The following is a 19,229-nucleotide window of genomic DNA, read 5'->3' on the forward strand; positions in this document are numbered from 1 at the left end:
AACTGCAATTCAATTAGATTTTACCACAATGGTGTCAGTGATATCGAACAGACTAAACATGCAAAGAAAAAATATAATAAGATTTGCTTCACCATTGTTAATTTAATGTAATTTTACAAACATTTTCATCGATGAACATGGCTATCAACTTGTTATGACGTAGACAAGCCTAGAGGCGTTCGACCGTAACAATTTTTATAGATTTGTCAGGCGTTGGAGTTGTGACATTTTCATTTGTTAGAAAGACAGTGGTATAGGAAAAGTATTTGTGAATTTATACAATAAATCCTGAGGCAGAGATAGATAAATTACTTCAGCATTGAAAATTGTCACAATATTCAATGTAACTGTTCATACAACTGTTCCTATTTTCTAATCTGATTCTTACGATGCTTCTACTAAGTAAAATCTTGTTGGACAAAATATGGAACATCACCCGAGTAATTGTGTTCTTAAGTTAAAAAAAAAAAATTTAAAAAATGCTGGAGGAACTCAGCGGGTCCCGGCAGCATCTGTGGGAGGAATGGACAGGCGATGTTTCAGGTCAGGATCGTTCTTCAGACTGATCGGGAGGCTGGGAAAGAGGGGGTGGCACAGTGGCACAGCTGGTCGCGCTGCTGTCTCACGGTGCCAGAGACCCAAGTTCGTTCCTGACCTGCAGTGTGTGTGGGTGTGGAGTTTGCACGTTCTCCTTGTAACGTACATGGGTTTGCTCCGGGTGCTCCGGTTTCTTCCCACGTTGCAAAAAAAAAACATGCAGGTTTGCAGATTAATTGACCTATGTACATTTTCTCTGGGGTGCAAGGATTGGATGCGAAAGTGGGACAACGTAGAACGGATGATCGGTGGGCCGAAGGGCCTTGTTTCCCTGCTGTATTTTCCAATCAAACAACCAGTTCCAAAGTGGGAGTCCGGAAAAAAGCCTTGACAAGGGATAGATGGAGACAAGAGACTACAGATGCTGAAATTTTGAAACATGAAATGCTGGAGGAATAACAGACCAGGCTGCATCTTAGTCTAGTGTAGCTTAGAGTAACAAGCCCTTGTGCGCTAACACTATCCTTCACTATTTTTTACAAAAGCCAATTAGCCCACAAATCTATACATCTTTGGAGTACACAATAGTCCCTTGTTAGCTGTGGAAGAGGTGATAACGAAGGGAGAAATGGATGCGAGCAGTGGAACTGGCATGATCTCGGATGGGGGGGGGGGGGGGGGGGGGGGGGGGGGGGGGTGGTATAGGGGGAGAATGCAGGGGTGACTTGAAATTAGAGAAATCAATATTCATACCGCTGGGGTGCAAGCTGCCCAAGCAAAATGCGAGGTGCTGTTCCTCCAATTTGCGCTGGGCCTCACACTGGCAGTGGAAGAGGCCCAGGACAGAAAGGTCAGGTCAGGTAACCGGGAGATCGCATAGGTGAGAAATGGTGACTTGGGGAAAATGATTAGCTTAGTTTATTGTCACAACGAAAAGCTTTTTGTCGCAATGAGCAACCATCAGAGGGTACAGTTGCTCTTTACTTGCGCTTTCCAACGCAAGATTAAAATTTCATAGGAGCATCTTCGGAATGTGGAATTAAAAACAAAGATAAATAGAACCATTTTATCCCTAAAGAATTTAACATTCTGCAATAAACGTCACAACTAATATAGCATATCAAGGAGAAAAAAAATAAAAGCAAAACAAATTAATCCTTCACGTGAATACACAGTATCGAGGTATTAACCACATTTTTTTTTTTTAAAAACATCTCAACAACACAACACGTTTGGAAAGGAAGAAATCGATAACCTGGACACAGTTTTGGACGTTTAAATTGCTACGCAGCAGGCATGTACGTAGCACCAAACTTGAATATGTACAAATATCCTGCAGTAATGGTCATGGTACAGAATCACTTCCAGTCCAAAAAAAGGTCCTTTAAAAAAAAAACCTGAAATATATATATACATAATATATATATATATTTACATATCAGGCTTCCTTGATGTCACATTACAGATACTTAGAAAAACTATACACTGCACTTGTCCCTGAGAAACTGTTTTTGTGAAATGAATTGAGATCGCTCTGCAGAAACAAATCACAGTCCAAAGATCCCTTACATCTCCAAGGCAACATTTGTGAACGATGGATTCGATTTTTTTGTGTGTGTGTGTGTGTGTGTGTGTGTGTGATGCGGCTGAAGTTTGCTCTCGTGTGATCGTAGGAAAATGGACGGTCAGGAACATTCAGAGTTTTTTAAAAAATCCCATCAACAAGGAAAAGGCTTGTGGTGATTTAAGACTTTAAAGCACCAGGAAAGAAAAACAATTAGAAACCTCCAAAATATTTTCTCAGCATGATTAACGATTCCCAGTTTTTGTTAAATATATACGGAGCACTAGCAAATGGTTATCAACACGAGTACATGGGAGGTCGTGTTGCAGTTGTTCAAGACTTTGGTGAGGCCGCATTCAGAGTATTGTGTTCAGTTCTGGGCACCGTGTTGTAGGAAAGATGTTGTCAAGCTGGAAAGGGGTACACAGGAGATTTACCAGGGATGTTGCTAGGGCTTGAGGGTGTGAGCTATAGCGAGAGGTGGAGGATAAGGGGTGATCTTATAGAGTAGTATAAAAATCATGCTTTCAAGAGAGAGCTAGATAGGGCTCTTAAATATAGCAGAGTCAGGGGATATGGGGAGAAGGCAGGAACGGGGCACTGATTGGGGATGATCAGCCATGATCACGTTGAATGGCGGTGCTGGCTCGAAGGGCCGAATGGCCTACCCCTGCACCTATTGTCTATGAGTGGAATAGATCGGGTGGATGCACAGAGTCTCTTGCCCAGAGTAGGTGAATCGTGGACCAGAGGACGTAGGTTCAAGGTGAAGGAGAAAACATTTAATAGGAATCCGAGGGGTCACCTTTTCACACAGAGGGCGGTGGGTGCATGGAACAAACTGCCAGAGGAGGTAGTTGAGGCTGGGACTATCCCAACATTTGAGAATCCGTTAGACATGGTTAGGACAGGTTTGGAGGGATATGGACCAAACGTGGGCAGGTAGGACGTGTAGTTGGGACATGTTGGTCGGTTTTGGGCAAGTTGGGCCCGTTTCCACGCTGTATCACTCTATAACACACACGAGATTTAGAACGAGAACATTGCGTTAAAAAAAACAAAATATCAATAACGGTTAATAATTATACTGGCGTTGGCAAGGTTGGTGCAGGGTGTGTCCACTGTGTTTAGTCTGTCGAGAGATGTACTCCCGGTTAAGGTTTTGGCGGCGAATATTGTTGCGGTTTACGAGGTGCTTTGCACAGTGTTCCTTCCCGCGCCGAACGTGGCGGAGCTGAGCGGCCTGCTGCACGATATCGGTGTGGGCGGCTAGTGTCGCTGCATAGCAGCGAATGTGGTGGTCCAGCCCACCAGGGGGAGCAGTTCTGGAACGACAAGCAAAATGGCAGTCACTCATGACGTCAAGCGAGATCACTGCATTGACACAATGTCCATCTTGATCAGGTAGCGTCGCGCACATAGTGCGTCGCACAACAACAGACCCTTCGGCCTGCAATGCTCAATGGTTAATGTAGTTTAGTTTAGAAGTACAGCGCTGAAACAGGCCCTTTGGCCCAACGAGTCCTTGCCGATCAGCGATCCCCGCACATTAACACTATCCCACACACACACACACTAGGGACAGTTTACATTACACCAAGCCAAATTAACTGTAATCTACAAACCTGTACGTCTTTGGAGAGTGGGAAGAAACCGAAGATCTCGGAGAAGAACCACGCAGGTCACGGGAGAACGTACAAACTCTGTGCAGACAAGCACCCGCGGTCGGGATTGAACCCGCGTCTCTGGCGCCGTAAAGCAGCCACCCCGCCGCTGTGCCACTTGAGTTAGTGTGCAGGAAAGGACTGCAGATGCTGGCTTACACCAAAGATAGACACAAAATGCTGGAGTAACTCAGGGGGACAGGCAGCATGCCTGGACAGAAGGAATGGGCGAGGTTTCGGGTCAAGACTGAACCAATAAGGACCTCGACCCAAAACGTCACCCATGTGGACAGGTCTCCGCCTGAAACATCACCTATGCCTTCTATCCAGAGATGCTGCCTGTCCCACTGAGTTACTGCACCATTTTGTGTCTGTCTTCAATGGTCCTTCATTTGTCACGTGTGCACAGCTCAGTGCAATTATTTTTGTACAACCCACAAATGCAGTGTTGTCCTATTTTGGCGCCGATTGCAAAGTAAGAGTCCAAAGTCGGCTCCACACACTGGAGGTACTGCAGCCGCCCCCGCAACCAGGTAGGCCCCGGTAGGCCCCAGCCTGCTGCAGGCCCTCTCCTCGCCCGACCACCAGTCACTGTGGCGCTTCCTGCAGCCGACCTTGCAGACGCTGCCTACGCTGACAATGATGCCGACCATCTCATAGAAACATAGACAATAGAAGATAGGTGTAGGAGTAGGCCATTCGCCCCTTCGAACCAGCACCGCCATTCAATATGATCATGGTTGATCATCCAAAATCAGTACCCCGTTCCTGCTTTTTCTCCCATATCCTTTAGCCCCAAGAGCTAGATCTAACTCACTCTTGAAAACAATTATCTCTTATCTACCTGCACATAATCCACATCTTTCGAACCCCCCTGCATATCCATATGCCCATCTGAAAGTCTCTTAGATGCCACTAACATATTTGCCTCAACCGTCACCCCTGGCAATGCGTTCCAGGCACTCAGCACACTGTGTAAAAGAAAATCTTGCCCTCCCTTGCTCTGGGCGGCTCAACGTTAGAGTTGCTGGCTCACAGCGCCAGAGGCCCGGATCCGATCCCGACTACAGGTGCGGAGTCTGCACGTTCTCCCCGTGACCACGTGGGTTTTCTCCGAGATCTTCGGTTTCCCGACTGAAGTCTGACTGCTGAGGAAGGGTCTCGACCCGAAACGTCACCCATTCCTTCTCTCCCAAGATGCTGCCTGACCCGCTGAGTTACTCCAGCATTTTGTGTCCATCTCTGGTGTAAACCAGCATCTGCGGCTCCTTCCAACACACAGGGGAACTTTATCCTGGTTCTAGCTGGGAGGGGGGGCGGGGAGGGAGGGGCAAGAGCAGAATTCTAAAGGGCCTGTCCCACGGCGATTTTTTCGGCGACTGCCGGCATCATTGACACGTATCAGGTCACCGAAAAATACACGGCGTTACGACGTATTGACACGCTGTGTTTTTACAAGTGTCGCAACTTTTTTTTGTTGCCGTTAGATTTTGAAATGATCAAAATCTTTTGCCGACTCTGATATGACGCCAGCAGTCGCTGAAAAAAAATCAGCAAGTGGGACAGGCCCTTTAGGTGCACAGATTGTCGGAAAATGACATGTTGGATGCAGGGATCGGCTGCATTGCAGGTTCTCCACAGCAGAGAAGGTGGGACTGGACAACGGGTGAAAACAAAGAGAATCTCTCCCCCACAGGGTGGAATATTGGGGCATCCAAGGTAAGATAAATTTCCTTTGTGATAGGTTGCTAATATTGTGAAGACTGTGATGTTGTCCTGTGCTTTGAGTTGACGAGGTAAAATTTAAAAAGTTGCGTTGGAAGGAAAAGAGGTCTCGACCCAAAACGCCACCCATTCATTCCTTTTCTCCAGAGATGCTGCCTGACCCGCTCGCTGAGTTACTCCAGCTTTCTGTTTTTGAGAAGGAACTGCAGATGCTAGAAAAATCGAAGGTAGACAAAAGTGCTGGAGAAACTCAGCGGGTGAGGCAGCATCTATGGAGCGAAGGAATAGGTGAAGTTTCAGGTCGAGACGGGTCCCACTCAGTCTAGTATATAAATAAAAGTCTTATCTTGTATGTATGTATGTACGTATGTTCCCGAAATACAGCAAAAACTGTACACGATAGGGCAACAATTTTAGGTGCGCCTTATTCACCATTCGCCTGTGGCGTGCAGTATCAAGTTTCGTTATATTTTACAAAGTAATTTGCTTTAAAAACTTTATTGAACTTTATATAGCGAACGGGACACGTTTCAACGCGGCAGTCGGGCCTGGGCAATGCACTCCCACTTGCTGGGCCTGGTATCTGCGAGTGCGCAGGGGGGGGGGGGGGGGGGGGGGGAGGGTGCCGGGCCCGCCGCCATTTTCAGATCGCCATTTTGATCTAATACTTCCGTGTGTACTCGACTGGTATCACAGCGGGTCCACGGATCGTCTGATCTCTTTTACACTTTGCCCCTCTCACCTTAAATATGTCCTCATATTGAAACTGTACATGACAATAAATAAATGACCTATCATATTTCAAAGTACAAAAATCACCAAAACACCCACCTGACAGCTTCAGTTTCGTACTCCACGGACCCGCCGTTCTCGCTCACGTTGTTTCGGACGTTGTGAGCCACATATACAGACATGCTGGGGTGTTCGATCAGGAGGTTCTCCAAGGGGCTGGTCTCGACATGTATCGGGGCATGGCCACCTGCAGTGAAACAGGGAGGAGGGGTGATAAACCAGCTCTCCTCCAGAGGGCAGGAGGCGAGCTGAAGGAAGCAGGGGTCACTACAATTGCCCAGCAACTCAATGGACGAGGTTGAGGAGGAGGAGAAGATGGCCGAATCTGGGAAAGATTCCAAGCCCATGCCGGTTGTGTCTTCTCCGGAGCAGTTAGTACAAGCATCTACAAAGCAGCAAGCAACCGTCAGAGTGTGTGTTAGGAGCAGGAAATGGGGTGAGCGGGGGAAATAAAGAAATAAATCAGAGTAGCATGCAAGTAGTAAGGTATTTAAAGTTTCAAAAATGAAAGAGGAATTGGAGAAAGGGCAAGAAAAGGAAATATTTTTATTAGTCTTATTTTGTAATCAACACTCCAGTTTATATAACTGTATTCATAAAAACTAACAATTTAGTTTAGAGATACAGCGCGGAAACAGGGCCCACCGAGTCCACGCCGACCAGCGATCCCCGCACACTAACACTATCCTACACAAAATTGGGACAATTTATAATTTTACCAAGCCAATTAACCTACGAACCTGTACGTCTTTGGAGAGCAGGAGGGAACCGAATATCTCGGGTCATGGGGAGAACGTGCAAACGCCGTACGGACAGCACCCGTAGTCAGGATCGAACTCGGGTCCTTGGCGCTGTGAGGCAGCAACTCTACCGCTGCGCCACCGTCGAGTTATGTCAAGGAAGGGGCTGCAGATGCTGGTTTACATCGAAGACAGTCACAAAATGCTGGAGTAACTCTGCGGGACAGGCGGCCAGCCTCTCTGGAGAGATGGAATGGCTGACGTTTCGGGTTGATATTAAATTAAGAAGGGACTCGACCCAAAACGTCACCCATTCATTCTCTCCAGAGATGCTGCCTGTCCCGTTAAGTTGCTCCAGCCACCGTGCCCCCCCCCCCCCCCCCCCGCACCCCAGTCAGGTGCAATAACGATACAAAAAGTGCTGGAGTAACTCCGCAAGTCAGGCAGCATTTCTGGAGAACATGGATAGGCCTTGACCCGAAACGTCACCTGGACAGCTCCATGTTCTCCAGAGATAAACACAAAGTCCTGGGGTAACTCAGCGTGTCAGGCAGCATAGAGTCACACAGCACGGAAACAGGCCCTTCGGCCCAACTTGCCCACACCGACCAATATGTCCCATCTACCCTCGTCCCCTTACCTCCTCCAGCAGCTCTTTCCTACACCCACCACCCTTTGCGTGAAATGTTCCTCAAGTTCCTATTAAATCTTCCCTCCCCACACCACCTCACCTTAAACCGATGTCCGCTGGTTCTCGATTCCCCAACTCTGGGCAAGAGTCTCTATGCGTCTATCTGGTCCATTCCCCTCACGGTTTTGTACACCTCGGTGAGATCATCCCTCATCCCCCTGCGCTCCAAGGAATAGAGTCCCAGCCTGCTCAACCTCTCCCGATAGCCGAGGCATCTCCGGAGAAAAAGGATGGGCGACATTTCATGACGGGACCATTGTTCAGACTGAAAGTAGAAGCCGCACGAGAGGCTCCAGAGATGCTGCCTGACCCACCGAGTTACTCCAGCATGTTGTATCCTTTTATGGATAGCTGATGGTTGAGCCTTCTGAACACTCTTCAGTCTGAAGAAGGGTCCCGGCCCAAAACGTCACCTGTCCATTTTCACCAGAGATGCTGCCTGACCCACTGAGTTACTCCAGCACCTTGTGACAGAAGGTCATAAGTAATAGGAGTAGAATTAGGCCATTCGGCCCATCAAGTCTACTCCGCCATTCAATCATGTCTGATCTATCTCTCCCTCCTAACCCTATTCTCCTGCCTTCTCCCCATAACCTCTGACACCCATACTAATCAAGAATCTATTTATCACTGCCTTAAAAATATCCACTGACTTGGCCTCCACAGCCTTCTGTGGCAAAGAATTCCACAGATTCACCACCCTCTGACTAAAAAAAAATTCTCCTCATCTCCTTCCTAAAGGAACGTCCTTTAATTCTGATCCTATGGCCTCTGGTCCTAGACTCTCCCACCAGTGGAAACATCCTCTCCACATCCACTCTATCCAAGCCTTTCACTATTCAGTATGTTTCAATGAGGTCCCCCCCCTCATTCTTCTAAACTCCAGCTAGTACAGGCCCAGTGCCGACAAACGCTCATCATAGGTTAACCTACTCATTCCTGGGATCGTTCTTGTAAACCTCCTCTGGACCCTCTCTAGAGCCAGCACATCCTTCCTCAGATATGGTGCCCTTTTGCATAAACCAGTAACTGTACTTTCCAGTGAATTGGCCTCCGTTGCCTTCTGCTGCAGAGAATTCAACAGGTTCACAACTCTCTGGTTGAAATTTTTTTTCCTCATCTCAGTTCTAAATGGCCTGCCCCTTATTCTTAAACTCTGACCCCTGGTTCTGGACTCCCCCAACATCGGGAACATTTTTTCTTGTATCTAGCCTGTCCAATCCCTTAAAATGTACACACTGCTCATTGAAAAATACAGTGTCATGTAAAGGAAGTCCTGTTGCCTGTTGATTAATTATTTGATCTTTTTATTTATTGAAGCATTCATCCGGTGGTATTCAAAGCAGCTGAGTCTATGGCACTTCATGAAACATTAATTATCGTCACCTCAGAGGGTTTATTTAAAATATATGATTTCCACATACTTATACCACAATTCCTCCTCTCAACTCAAGCTTCTCACCCCCCCCCCCCCCCCCCCCCAACCCCCCAACTATTGAGGAGTTGCATATGTAGTTTGGTTTAGTTTAGAGACACAACGCGGGAACAGGCCCTGTGGCCCACTTTGTCCGCGCCGACCAGCGATCACCACGCACATTAACGCCATCCTACACACACTAGGGGCGATTTACAATTTTTTTTACCGAAGCCGATTAACCTACAAACCTGCACGTCTTTGGAGTGTGGGAGGAAACCGGAGCATCCAGGGGGAAAAAACCCACGCGGGTCACGGGGAAAACGAACAAACTCCGTACAGACGGCACCCGTGGTCAGGAACGAACTCTGGTCTTTGGCGCTGTGAGGCAGAAACTCTGTGAGGCCCCGTTGCCCCATCTACAACGCGGCCTCATACTGCGCAGAAACAGGCCCTTCGACCTAACTTGGTCTCCAGGCTGACTGCAGACTGAAGAAGGGTCCCGACCCCCAAAACGCCACCTATCTATATCCTCCAGAGATGCTCCCTGCCTGACCTGCTGAGTAACTCCAGCACTTTGTGTCTTTATTGTAACCAGTATCTCCAGTTCCCTGCGTCTCCATTTTAGTTCTATAGGTAAAAACAAAATGGCAGCCTAATGTATATTACTGGTGCACTCTTCCTTAAATTTCTTACCGATATAATCAACCAGAATCCACTCGTCATCTTCCTTCTCGCATATCTCACGCTCCCGATTTTCATTTTCAGCACAGTCAATTGCTCCAAATAACATACTTGACAAGTGCTGGTACATAGCTCAAAGGCCAGAGGTGTCTCCTTGATCGCCGATAGCAACCGATCACGTTAATGGGCACAAGCACTCAAGTCCTTGACTCCACAAAATGCGCACAATTACGAAACGCCACACCAGCAAAGAAACACAAATCCACGTGAACCTGTGTGGGGAAAATGTTAAGAGTATTAAAAACTGGAGCAAAAGAGAAACAGCATAAATAAGTGCAGAATTGACAATAGACACAGTAGGCCTTTCGATCCAACACTGCCATTCACTGTGATCATGGCTGATCATCCACAATCAGTACCCCGTTCCTGCCGTCTCCCTTGACTCCGCTATCTTTAAGAGCTCTATCCAACTCTCTCTTGAAAGCATCCAAAGAATTGGCCTCCACTGCCTTCTGAGGTGGTGGAGGCCACAGATTCACAACTCTCTGGGTAAAAAAGTTCTTCCTCATCTCCGTTTTAAATGACTTACCCCTTATTCTCGAACTGTGGCCCCTGGTTCTGGATTCCCCCAATATCGGGAACATGTTTCCTGCCTTAGCGCGTCCAATCCCTTAATATTCATATGTTTCAACAAGATTCTCTCTCATCCTTCTATAATAATATTTCAAAATGTAATACATCTTAATGTGAGCCCAAAAATATTTCAGTTCAACCACATGTTATAAAACATAATAAAAAAAGGAACTGCAGGTGCTGGTTTATACCAAAGAGAGACACAAAATGCTGGAGTAATTCAGCTGGAGAAAATGGATATGTGATGTTTTGATTCTGGACCCTTCTTCAGACAGAAGTCCTTATAGAAACATAGACAATAGGTGCAGGAGGAGGTCATTCGGCCCTTCGACCCAGCACCGCCATTCATTATGATCATGGCTGATCGTCCCCAATCAATAACCCGTGCCTGCCTTCTCCCCATATCCCTTGATTCCACTATCCCCTAGAGCTCTATCTAACTCTCTCTTAAATCCATCCAGTGATTTGGCCTCCACTGCCCTCTGTGGCAGGGAATTCCACAAATTCACAACACTCTGGGTGAAAAAGTTTTTTCTCACCTCAGTCTTAAATGGCCTCCCCTTTATTCTAAGACGGTGGCCCCTGGTTCTGGACTCACCCAACATTGGGAACATTTTTCCTGCATCTAGCTTGTCCAGTCCTTTTTATAAGTTTCTATAAGATCCCCCCTCATCCTTCTAAACTCCAGTGAATACAAGCCGAGTCTTTTCAATCTTTCCTCATTTGACAGACCCGTCATCCCAGGGATCAATCTCTTAAACCTACGCTGCACTGCCTCAATCACAAGGATGCCCTTCCTCAAATTAGGAGACCAAACCTGTACACAATACTCCAGATGTGGTATTACCAGAGCCCTTATGTGACGTGACGAAAAAGTGCCCAAGTGTGTCAAGTAACTATTGTCTCCAGAGATGCTATCATGTCTGAAGAAAGGTTGCCCATTCCTTCTCTCCAGAAATGCTGCCTCAGCCCTGAGTTCCTCCAGCATTTTTGTCTACCTTCTCGCCAGAGATGCTGCCTGACCCGCTGAGGCACTCCAGCACTTCAACTTCTACGCAAGATTCCGGCATCTGCAGTTCCATGTGTTTAAAACACGTTAATGTATAGAAGATACATACAAAAGCTGGAGTAACTCAGCGGGTCAGGCAGCACCTCTGGAGAAAAGGAAGAGGTTCTGAAGAAGGGTTTCCACCTGTTCCTTTTTTCCAGAGATGCTGCCTGACCCACTGAGTTACTCCAGATTTTCTTTGCCACAGAAGGTTGTGGAGGTCAAGTCAGTGGACATATTTAAGGCAGTGAGTGTGGAATTCTCTGCCTCAAGTGGATGCCAGTTCTCTTGATACTTTCGAGGGAGAGATAGATAGGGCTCTTAGAGATAGCGGAGTCAGGGGATATGGGGAGAAGGCAGGAGCGGGGTACTGAATGGGGATGATCAGCCATTATCACATTGAATGGCGGTGCTGGCTCGAAGGGCCGAATGGCCTACTCCTGCACCTATTGTCTATTGAGATAGATTTCTGATTAGTACGGGTGTCAGGGGTTATGGGGAGAAGGCAGGAGAATGGGGTTAGGAGGGAGAGATAGATCAGACATGATTGAATGGCGGAGTGTACCTGATCGGCCGAGTGGCCTCATTCTACTCCCATCACTTATGATGATTTTTGTGTCTATCTTCGATGTAATCCAGCATCTGCAGTTCTTCCTACACTTAGTACCTGTATATAGATGTAATTCGCTGAAAACTTTTACATTTCTGTACTGCAGGCCAACAATTTTATCTTAGGTTCTCAGATATTTCTGTAAAGGTTTCCAATGATTTCCCTGGTTCTTTCCTGCACAAATGGATACGGATTGTATCCCTTGCACCACTTGGCATGTGGATAGGACAGGTTTGGAGGGATATGGGCCAAAGGCAGGCAGGTGGGACTAGTGTAGCTGGGACAATGTTGGCCGGTGTGGGCAAGTTGGGCTGAAGGGCCTGTTTTCACGCTGTATCAATCTATGACTTTAAATAATAGATCCCAGCCAGAGATGACACCTCCCGTGTGGTTTAGGGGGGGTGGGGCGGAGATGGCAATGATCCATTAACAAGACACCCGTTAGGCTTCCATATAGGCGGCACTTCGGAACTCCACAAAGGAATGCAAAAATATTCAAATATATACTTGGAAATTAGCTAACTTAGTCAAAGGGGTGCTGACGGCTGCCGTGACAACCCTGGACCAAGCCTCCTGCGGGAGAGAGTGGGTGGGGTGGGGAGAGAGCGGAGGGGGGGGGGGGGGGGAGTGTGGAGCGGGGGTGGGGTAGAGAGTGGAGCCGGGGTGGGGAGAGAGCGGAGGGGGGGGGGGGGGGGGGAGAGGGGGGGGGGGGGAGAGAGCGGGGGGGGGGGGGGGGGGGGGGAAGAGAGCGGGGGTGGGGAGAGAGCGGAGGGGGGAGGGGTGGGGGAGAGAGGAGGGGGGGAGGATGGGGAGAGAGAGGGGGTGGAGAGATGGGGGGGGGTGGGGGAGATGGGGGGGGGGGAGAGATGGGGGGGGTGGGGAGGTGGGGGGGGGGGGGGAGGGGAGAGTGTGGAGCGGGGGGGGGAGAGAGTGGAGGGGGTGAGAGGGGAACAGTGGGGGGGGGGGGGGGGGGGGCTACCACAGGGGAAAGGGGGTGGAGAGAAGGCGGGGACACTCGTGACTGAACAGTGACGACTGTGGCGGAACAGAAAATGGCCAAAACCTACAGAATTAAACTCTAAGGTAGACAAAAATGCTGGAGAAATTCAGCAGGTGAGGAGCGAAGGAACAGGTGATGTTTCGGGTCGAGACCCTTTCCTCTAATATTATTCAGGAATAAAAAGGTTACTTGGCTATGGTAAAATTGTAAATTGTCCCTAGTGTGTAGGTCAGTGATCGCTGGTCGACGTAGACTCGGTGGGCTGAAGGGCCTGTTTCCATGCTGTATCTCCAAAGTCTAAAGGCCCAGAGCCCTTTGTCAGAACTGAGAGCCACATGAGGAACTGCAGGTACTTGAGTAACATCTAAAGTCAGTAAACAACTTCCTGGGCCATGGGGTTAATTTCTGTGCTGTAATACTCAATGCCAACTTAATTATGTTCCAATCTAAACTAGGTATACTGGATAGTGTATAGAAATCCTTTTACTGTGGACATGATCAAACAAACGTCAGGAAGTTCCCTATCTGTATTGCCTAATGGAGAACTGTACGTCCATTGAGCAAGCTAGACACAAAAAGCTGGAGTAACTCAGCGGGGCAGGCGGCATCTCTGGAGGAAAGGAATGGTTGATGACTTGACCCTAAATGTCACCCATTCCTTCTCTCCAGAGATGCTGCCTGCCCCACTGAGTTACTCCAGCATTTTGTCTCCACCTTCGATTTAAACCAGCATCTGCAGTTCCTTCCTACACACGGTCCATGAAGCAGCACGGGAGGGGAAGTTAGGGGCGAAAGCAGGCGGGTAGTGCAGGTCCCGCAGAACAGGTTAGAGGAATAAGGCATCGCGCCCTGCAGGAAACATCGAACATAGGCCAGTGCAGCATAGGAACAGGCCCATCGGCCCACAATGTATGTGCTGAGCATGATGCCAAGATCGATTACTAGAGTCAGAGAGTGATACAGGGTGGAAAGAGGCCCTTCGGCCCAACTTGCCCACACCGGAGAACAATTTCCCATCTACACTAGTCCCACCTGCCTGCATTTGGCCCATATCCCTCCAAACCTGTCCTATCCATGTACCTGTCTAACTGCTTCTTAAAGGTTGGGATAGTCTCTGCCTCAACTACCTCCTCTGACAGCTTGTTCCATACTCCCATCACCCTTTGTGTAAAGAAGTTACTTTTCAGATTCCTATTAAATCTTTTCCCCTTCACCTTGAACCGATGTCCTCCGGTCCTCGATTCCCCTACTCTAGGCGAGAGACTCTGTGCTTCTACCCAATTTATTCCTCTCGTGATTTTACACAACTCGATAAGACCACTCCTCATCCTCCTGCGCTCCAAGGAATATCATGCCTGCCTGCACTTGATGCTTATCCCTCCATTCCCTGCATATCCACGTGCCTATCTAAAAGCCACCGAATCACCACTAATGTACCTGCCTCCACCACCACCCCTGTGTAAGAAAAGAACTTGCCCCGCACATCACACCTGGAGTATTGTGTGCAGTTTTGGTCCCCTAATTTGAGGAAGGACATTCTTGCTATTGAGGGAGTGCAGCGTGGGTTTACAAGGTTAATTCCCGGTATGGTGGGACTGTCATATGCTGAGAGAATGGAGCAGCTAAGCATGTACACTCTGGAGTTTAGAAGGATGAGAGGAAAATCTCATTGAAACATATAAGATTGTTAAGGGCTTGGACACGCTAGAGGCAGGAAACATGTTCCCGATGTTGGGCTTGTCCAGAACCAGGGGCCACAGTTTAAGAATAAGGAGTAAGCCTTTTAGAACGGAAATGAGGAAACACTTTTTCTCACAAGGAGTGGTGAGTCTGTGGAATTCTCTGCCTCAGAGGGCAGTGGAGGCAGGTTCTCTGGATGCTTTCAAGAGAGAGCTAGATAGGGCTCTTAAAGATAGCAGAGTCAGGGGATATGGGGGGGAAGGCAGGAACGGGGTACTGATTGGGGATGATCAGCCATGATCACATTGAATGGTGGTGCTGGCTCAAAGGGCCGAATGGCCTCCTCCTGAATCTATTGTCTATCACCTTTAACGGGAACTTTGCCGTCCCTCACCTTACAGCAATGCCCTCTGGTCTTTGACCACCTTGGGGATAAAGGTTCTGATTGTCTACCCTGTCAATTATTCTCATCATTAGATATAAGAGAACATCTAAGTTATACAATAACATCCACAAGGCCTAAATGTATTTTTCACTTAGGTATCATTTATATTGAATGAATGAATACGTTTATTTGCCAAGTATTCACATACAAGGAATTTGCCTTGGTGCTCCACCCGCAAGTGACAAGTTGACATACAGTGACGGTTAGGAATGACACATAAAACATTAAGCATTAATAATAAAACATTATCGATTAAACATGTGAATTGAATAAAATACCAGAGCAAAAGGAGGCTACAGAATTTTGGTTATTGAATAGAGCTACTACTCGTGGGAAAAAAGCTGTTTTTATGTCTGGCTGTGGCAGCTTTGACAGTCCGGAGTTGCCTTCCAGAGGGAAGTGATTCAAAGAGTTTGTGGCCAGGGTGAGAGGGGACAGAGATGATCTTACCCGCACGCTTCCTGGCCCTTGCAGTGTACAGTTCATCAATGAAGGGAAGGCTGCAGCCAATAACCTTATATTGTACTTTCTGTTCATCACTTGGTGCCCAATCTACCTCTACCCCATTGCGGACATTAGACTTTGTCCATGGAACTGATGCGCAACAATGCTGAGAACTATATTCTGCACTCTGGAACCATGAACGGTCATAAGTGATAGGAGCAGAATTAGGCCATTAAGTCTACTCCGCCATTGATTCATGGCTGATCTATCTCTCCCTCCTAACCCCATTCTCCTGCCTTTTCTCCTCAAAATCCCTGACACCTGCACTAATCAACAATCTATCTATCTATGCCTTAAAAATATCCATTGACTTGGCCTCCACAGCCTTCTGGGGCAATGAATTCCACAGCTTCACCATCCTCTGAGTAAAGAAATTCCTCCTCATATCCTTGCTTAAGGAATGCCCTTTAATTCTGAGGATGTGACCTCTAGTCCTAGACTCTCCCACTAGTGGAAACATCCTCTCCAATTCCACTCAATCCAAGCCTTTCACTACTTAGTAAGTTTCAATGAGGTTCCCCCCCTCCCCCCCCCCTCATTCTTCTAAACTCCAGCGAGTGCAGGCCCAGTATTGTCAATCGCTCATCATATGTTAACCCACTCATTCCTGGGATCGTTCTTGTAAACCTCCTCTGGACCCTCTCCTCAGAGCACATCCTTCCTCATACTTGAGATGATAATCTCTTCACCATACGCAGGCCATCAATTTATAATAACACTCTTTTAGCGATTACCTCTTGATAACAGGCCTTCATGTTCCCTTCACGTTGGGGGGAGTCCAGAACCAGGAGCCACAGTTCAGGAATAAGTGGTAGGCCATTTAGAACGGAGATGAGGAAAAACATTTTTACCCAGAGAGTTGTGAATCTGTGGACAAATATTTATAGCTCGATTCTTCACCAACACTCTCGCCCCAGCATTTTGTGTTTATCTTCGATTTAACCCAGCAATCTGCAATTCCTTCCTTGTTTCTACACTCCAAGATTTAACTGGAACCCATAGGGCAACTTTTTCACTCAGACAATGGTGGGTGTATGGGACAACCTGCACCGGAGGTAGTCGAGGCAGGTACAATAACAGCATTTAAAAGACAGTACATAGAAAGGATGGGTTTAGAGGGATCTGGGACTAGCTTAGATGGTCGAGTTGGGCCGAAGGGTCTATTTTAACAATAAGGGGTAAGCCATTTAGAACGGAGATGAGGAAAATCTTTTTCACACAGAGGGCTGTGAATCTGTGGAATTCTCTGCCTCAGAAGGCAATGGAGGCGAATTCTCTGGATGCTTTCAAGAGAGAGTTAGATAGAGGTCTTAAAGAGTCAGGGGGATATGGCGAGAAGGCTGATTGTGGATGATCAGCCATGATCGTATTAAATGGCGGTGCTGGCTCGATGGGCCGAATGGCCTATCCTGCACCTATTGTCTATACTCTATGCATTCACCCTGTCTATTCTCCTCATGATGTTATTGATGGAACAGACTTTTCAAGGAATGACTACATTCGCTGCCTGACTAGATTAGGTATAATTCCACTGTCAACACGTCCAGCAACAAGTGTATCACAGTTTTGACGGTGTTGTCGAGTGGGGGAAGATGGAAGTATACCACGGTTGCCTACTTGGCTGCATTCCAAAAGTTGACCGAGCCACCGACCTGAGCCAGTGGAAGATTTGCTCCACCAGGAACCAGCTAGATTTGAACCCCCCCATCATGAATCCCTAGAACATGGGTCTTCACTTCTGCGCCTACTTTAGAAGGAAGTTAATCGCTACATCGGAGATTACTAGCATTTCTGGCCAGATTCTTTGTTCGTCCACATTTCCAGCACAGCGCCACTTCGCTTCGAAACAAGTGACGTTCAAACACACGCAGGGAGTTCATGCAACAGATCAGAATTTATATCAACAGGATGCTGATTTAAAAAAAGAAAGAAAAGCTAACAATTTATGGCGTGACTATTTAAAATTTGATTTTTTTTGGGGGGGGGGAGAGAATCCTGCATTGGACACAGGAAAGGGAGGGGGGAGGGAGGACAGAAACAGCAGCAGTGATGATGGTTAAACATTGCACGCAGGAAAAACAAACATCCGCAATAAGCAGCTAACGCGAGTAGCAGGAACACAACAGTGTCTCCAACCTCATCCTCAGCAACTGCAGAGCCCGGCGACACGGCTGTTTAGTTACGCCATGAACAACAACAAAAAAAAGCTAACGCAAGCGGTTTAGAAAAGCACCCGGCTGGTCGTCTGGCTGTAAGAAAATAATGAGGGGAGGAGGGGAGAAAGTGTGGCTGATATGGGATGAACGAAATAAAGTGCAGTGCCTTTAAATGTCAACACCATTGCATTTCGACAGGGCTCCGAAGGGAGGGGGGGGAGGGTGTTGGTGAGAAGAATCGAGCTATAAATACTTGTCTAAAGTGCCCCTTCATGTTGCTCCGCTGCACAGTTGCCTTGGCTTTGTCTTTTCTCTCGCTTTTCTCCTCGTCTCTCACACCCTCACTCTCACACACACACACTCACTCTCACACTCGCTCTCTCTCTCTCTCTCACACACTTTTTAAACACTTTATCCTTCTCACTCTCCCACTGACTGTAACACACTTACTCTCTTAACACTCACTCCATTGCACTCTCTCACACACTCACTCTCACTTTTTCACTCTCACACTTTCTCTCCCACTCACTCACACACAGACTGTAACACACTTACTCTCTCTTAACACTCACTCCATCGCTCACTCTCACCCACACTCACTCACCCCACCCGGCGCCTCGCAGCACCACCCCGGCCACAACCCCCACCCTCCCTCCCCCGAGAACATCAAGCACCATATTGCAATGCAGAAAGTTGTGTCTGGAGTCCAACTTGCCTGGCTCGGAGGTGCAGTCTTGCACACTTGCTTCCCTCGGTCGGTAGTGCAAAAACTCAAAAGAAAAAGCGGCGACAACAACAACAAAAATGATATTTTCCAGGGGGAAAAAAAGGCCGGCTTGGATTTTGTGTTGCAACAGTGTGGTGCCTGCCCTTGGCGGCGGTGCAGTGCGGGTGAGGTAGAGCCAGGGCGTTGTGTCAGGGTGTGTGTCTGTGTCTGTGTCTGTGTCGCTTTTGTTATTATTGTTGTGGAACTCGCAACAGCAACAGCTGATCGCCGCCGCCTAACGTCACAGTGGCCTGGCCCCGCCCCGGGCCCGGGACCCAGCCAATCAGCGCGCCGCCCGCCGCCCGGGGAACATTCTGTCTCCAACGCACGTGACCCGGCGCCGGAGCCCGGAAGCGGCGGCAGCAGCAATGGCACGACCCCGAGCGGCTGTATTGGTCACAGCAAGTTAGGGTATGGGTATAGATGCAATGCTGGGCATAGATGCAATGATGCACTGCAAGCTAGGGTATAGATGCAATGCTGGGCATAGATGCAATGATGCACTGCAAGCTAGGGTATAGATGCAATGCTGGCATTGATGCACTGCAAGCTAGGGTATAGATGCAATGATGCACA

General features: G+C 47.9%; 1 protein-coding gene across 3 annotated transcripts; it reads right to left on the reverse strand.

Moving 5' to 3' along the window:
- Positions 1 to 1,402: 1,402 nt before the first annotated feature.
- tp53inp1 (tumor protein p53 inducible nuclear protein 1) lies at positions 1,403 to 17,997 on the reverse strand. 3 transcript variants are annotated; one of them, XM_055633700.1, is made up of 4 exons: positions 17,868 to 17,997; positions 9,824 to 10,083; positions 6,322 to 6,469; positions 1,403 to 3,426 (listed from the first exon to the last, which is right to left on the reverse strand). In XM_055633700.1, the coding sequence occupies exons 2-4, from the start codon at positions 9,939 to 9,941 to the stop codon at positions 3,177 to 3,179; spliced, it is 516 nt and encodes a 171-aa protein (XP_055489675.1). In that variant the 5' UTR covers positions 9,942 to 10,083; positions 17,868 to 17,997; the 3' UTR covers positions 1,403 to 3,176. The 3 variants fall into 3 exon arrangements, with proteins under 3 accessions (XP_055489675.1, XP_055489673.1, XP_055489674.1); XM_055633698.1 differs by having other exon boundaries at positions 6,322 to 6,667; positions 17,868 to 17,993; XM_055633699.1 differs by lacking the exon at positions 17,868 to 17,997 and adding an exon at positions 16,466 to 16,965 and having other exon boundaries at positions 6,322 to 6,667.
- Between the last annotated feature and the right edge of the window lie 1,232 nt (positions 17,998 to 19,229).

This window comes from Leucoraja erinacea, chromosome 4 (assembly GCF_028641065.1).
Source record: "Leucoraja erinacea ecotype New England chromosome 4, Leri_hhj_1, whole genome shotgun sequence".
Classification (NCBI taxonomy): domain Eukaryota; kingdom Metazoa; phylum Chordata; class Chondrichthyes; order Rajiformes; family Rajidae; genus Leucoraja; species Leucoraja erinaceus.

Coding starts and splice junctions, on each gene's coding strand:
- tp53inp1 (XM_055633698.1), bottom strand. CDS start 9,941: ATGTACCAGCACTTGTCAAGTATGTTATTTGGAGCAATTGACTGTGCT. Junction 6,668..9,823: donor GATTCTGGTTGATTATATCG/GTAAGAAATTTA, acceptor GCTGCTTTGTAG/ATGCTTGTACTAACTGCTCC. Junction 3,427..6,321: donor TACGAAACTGAAGCTGTCAG/GTGGGTGTTTTG, acceptor TTGTCGTTCCAG/AACTGCTCCCCCTGGTGGGC.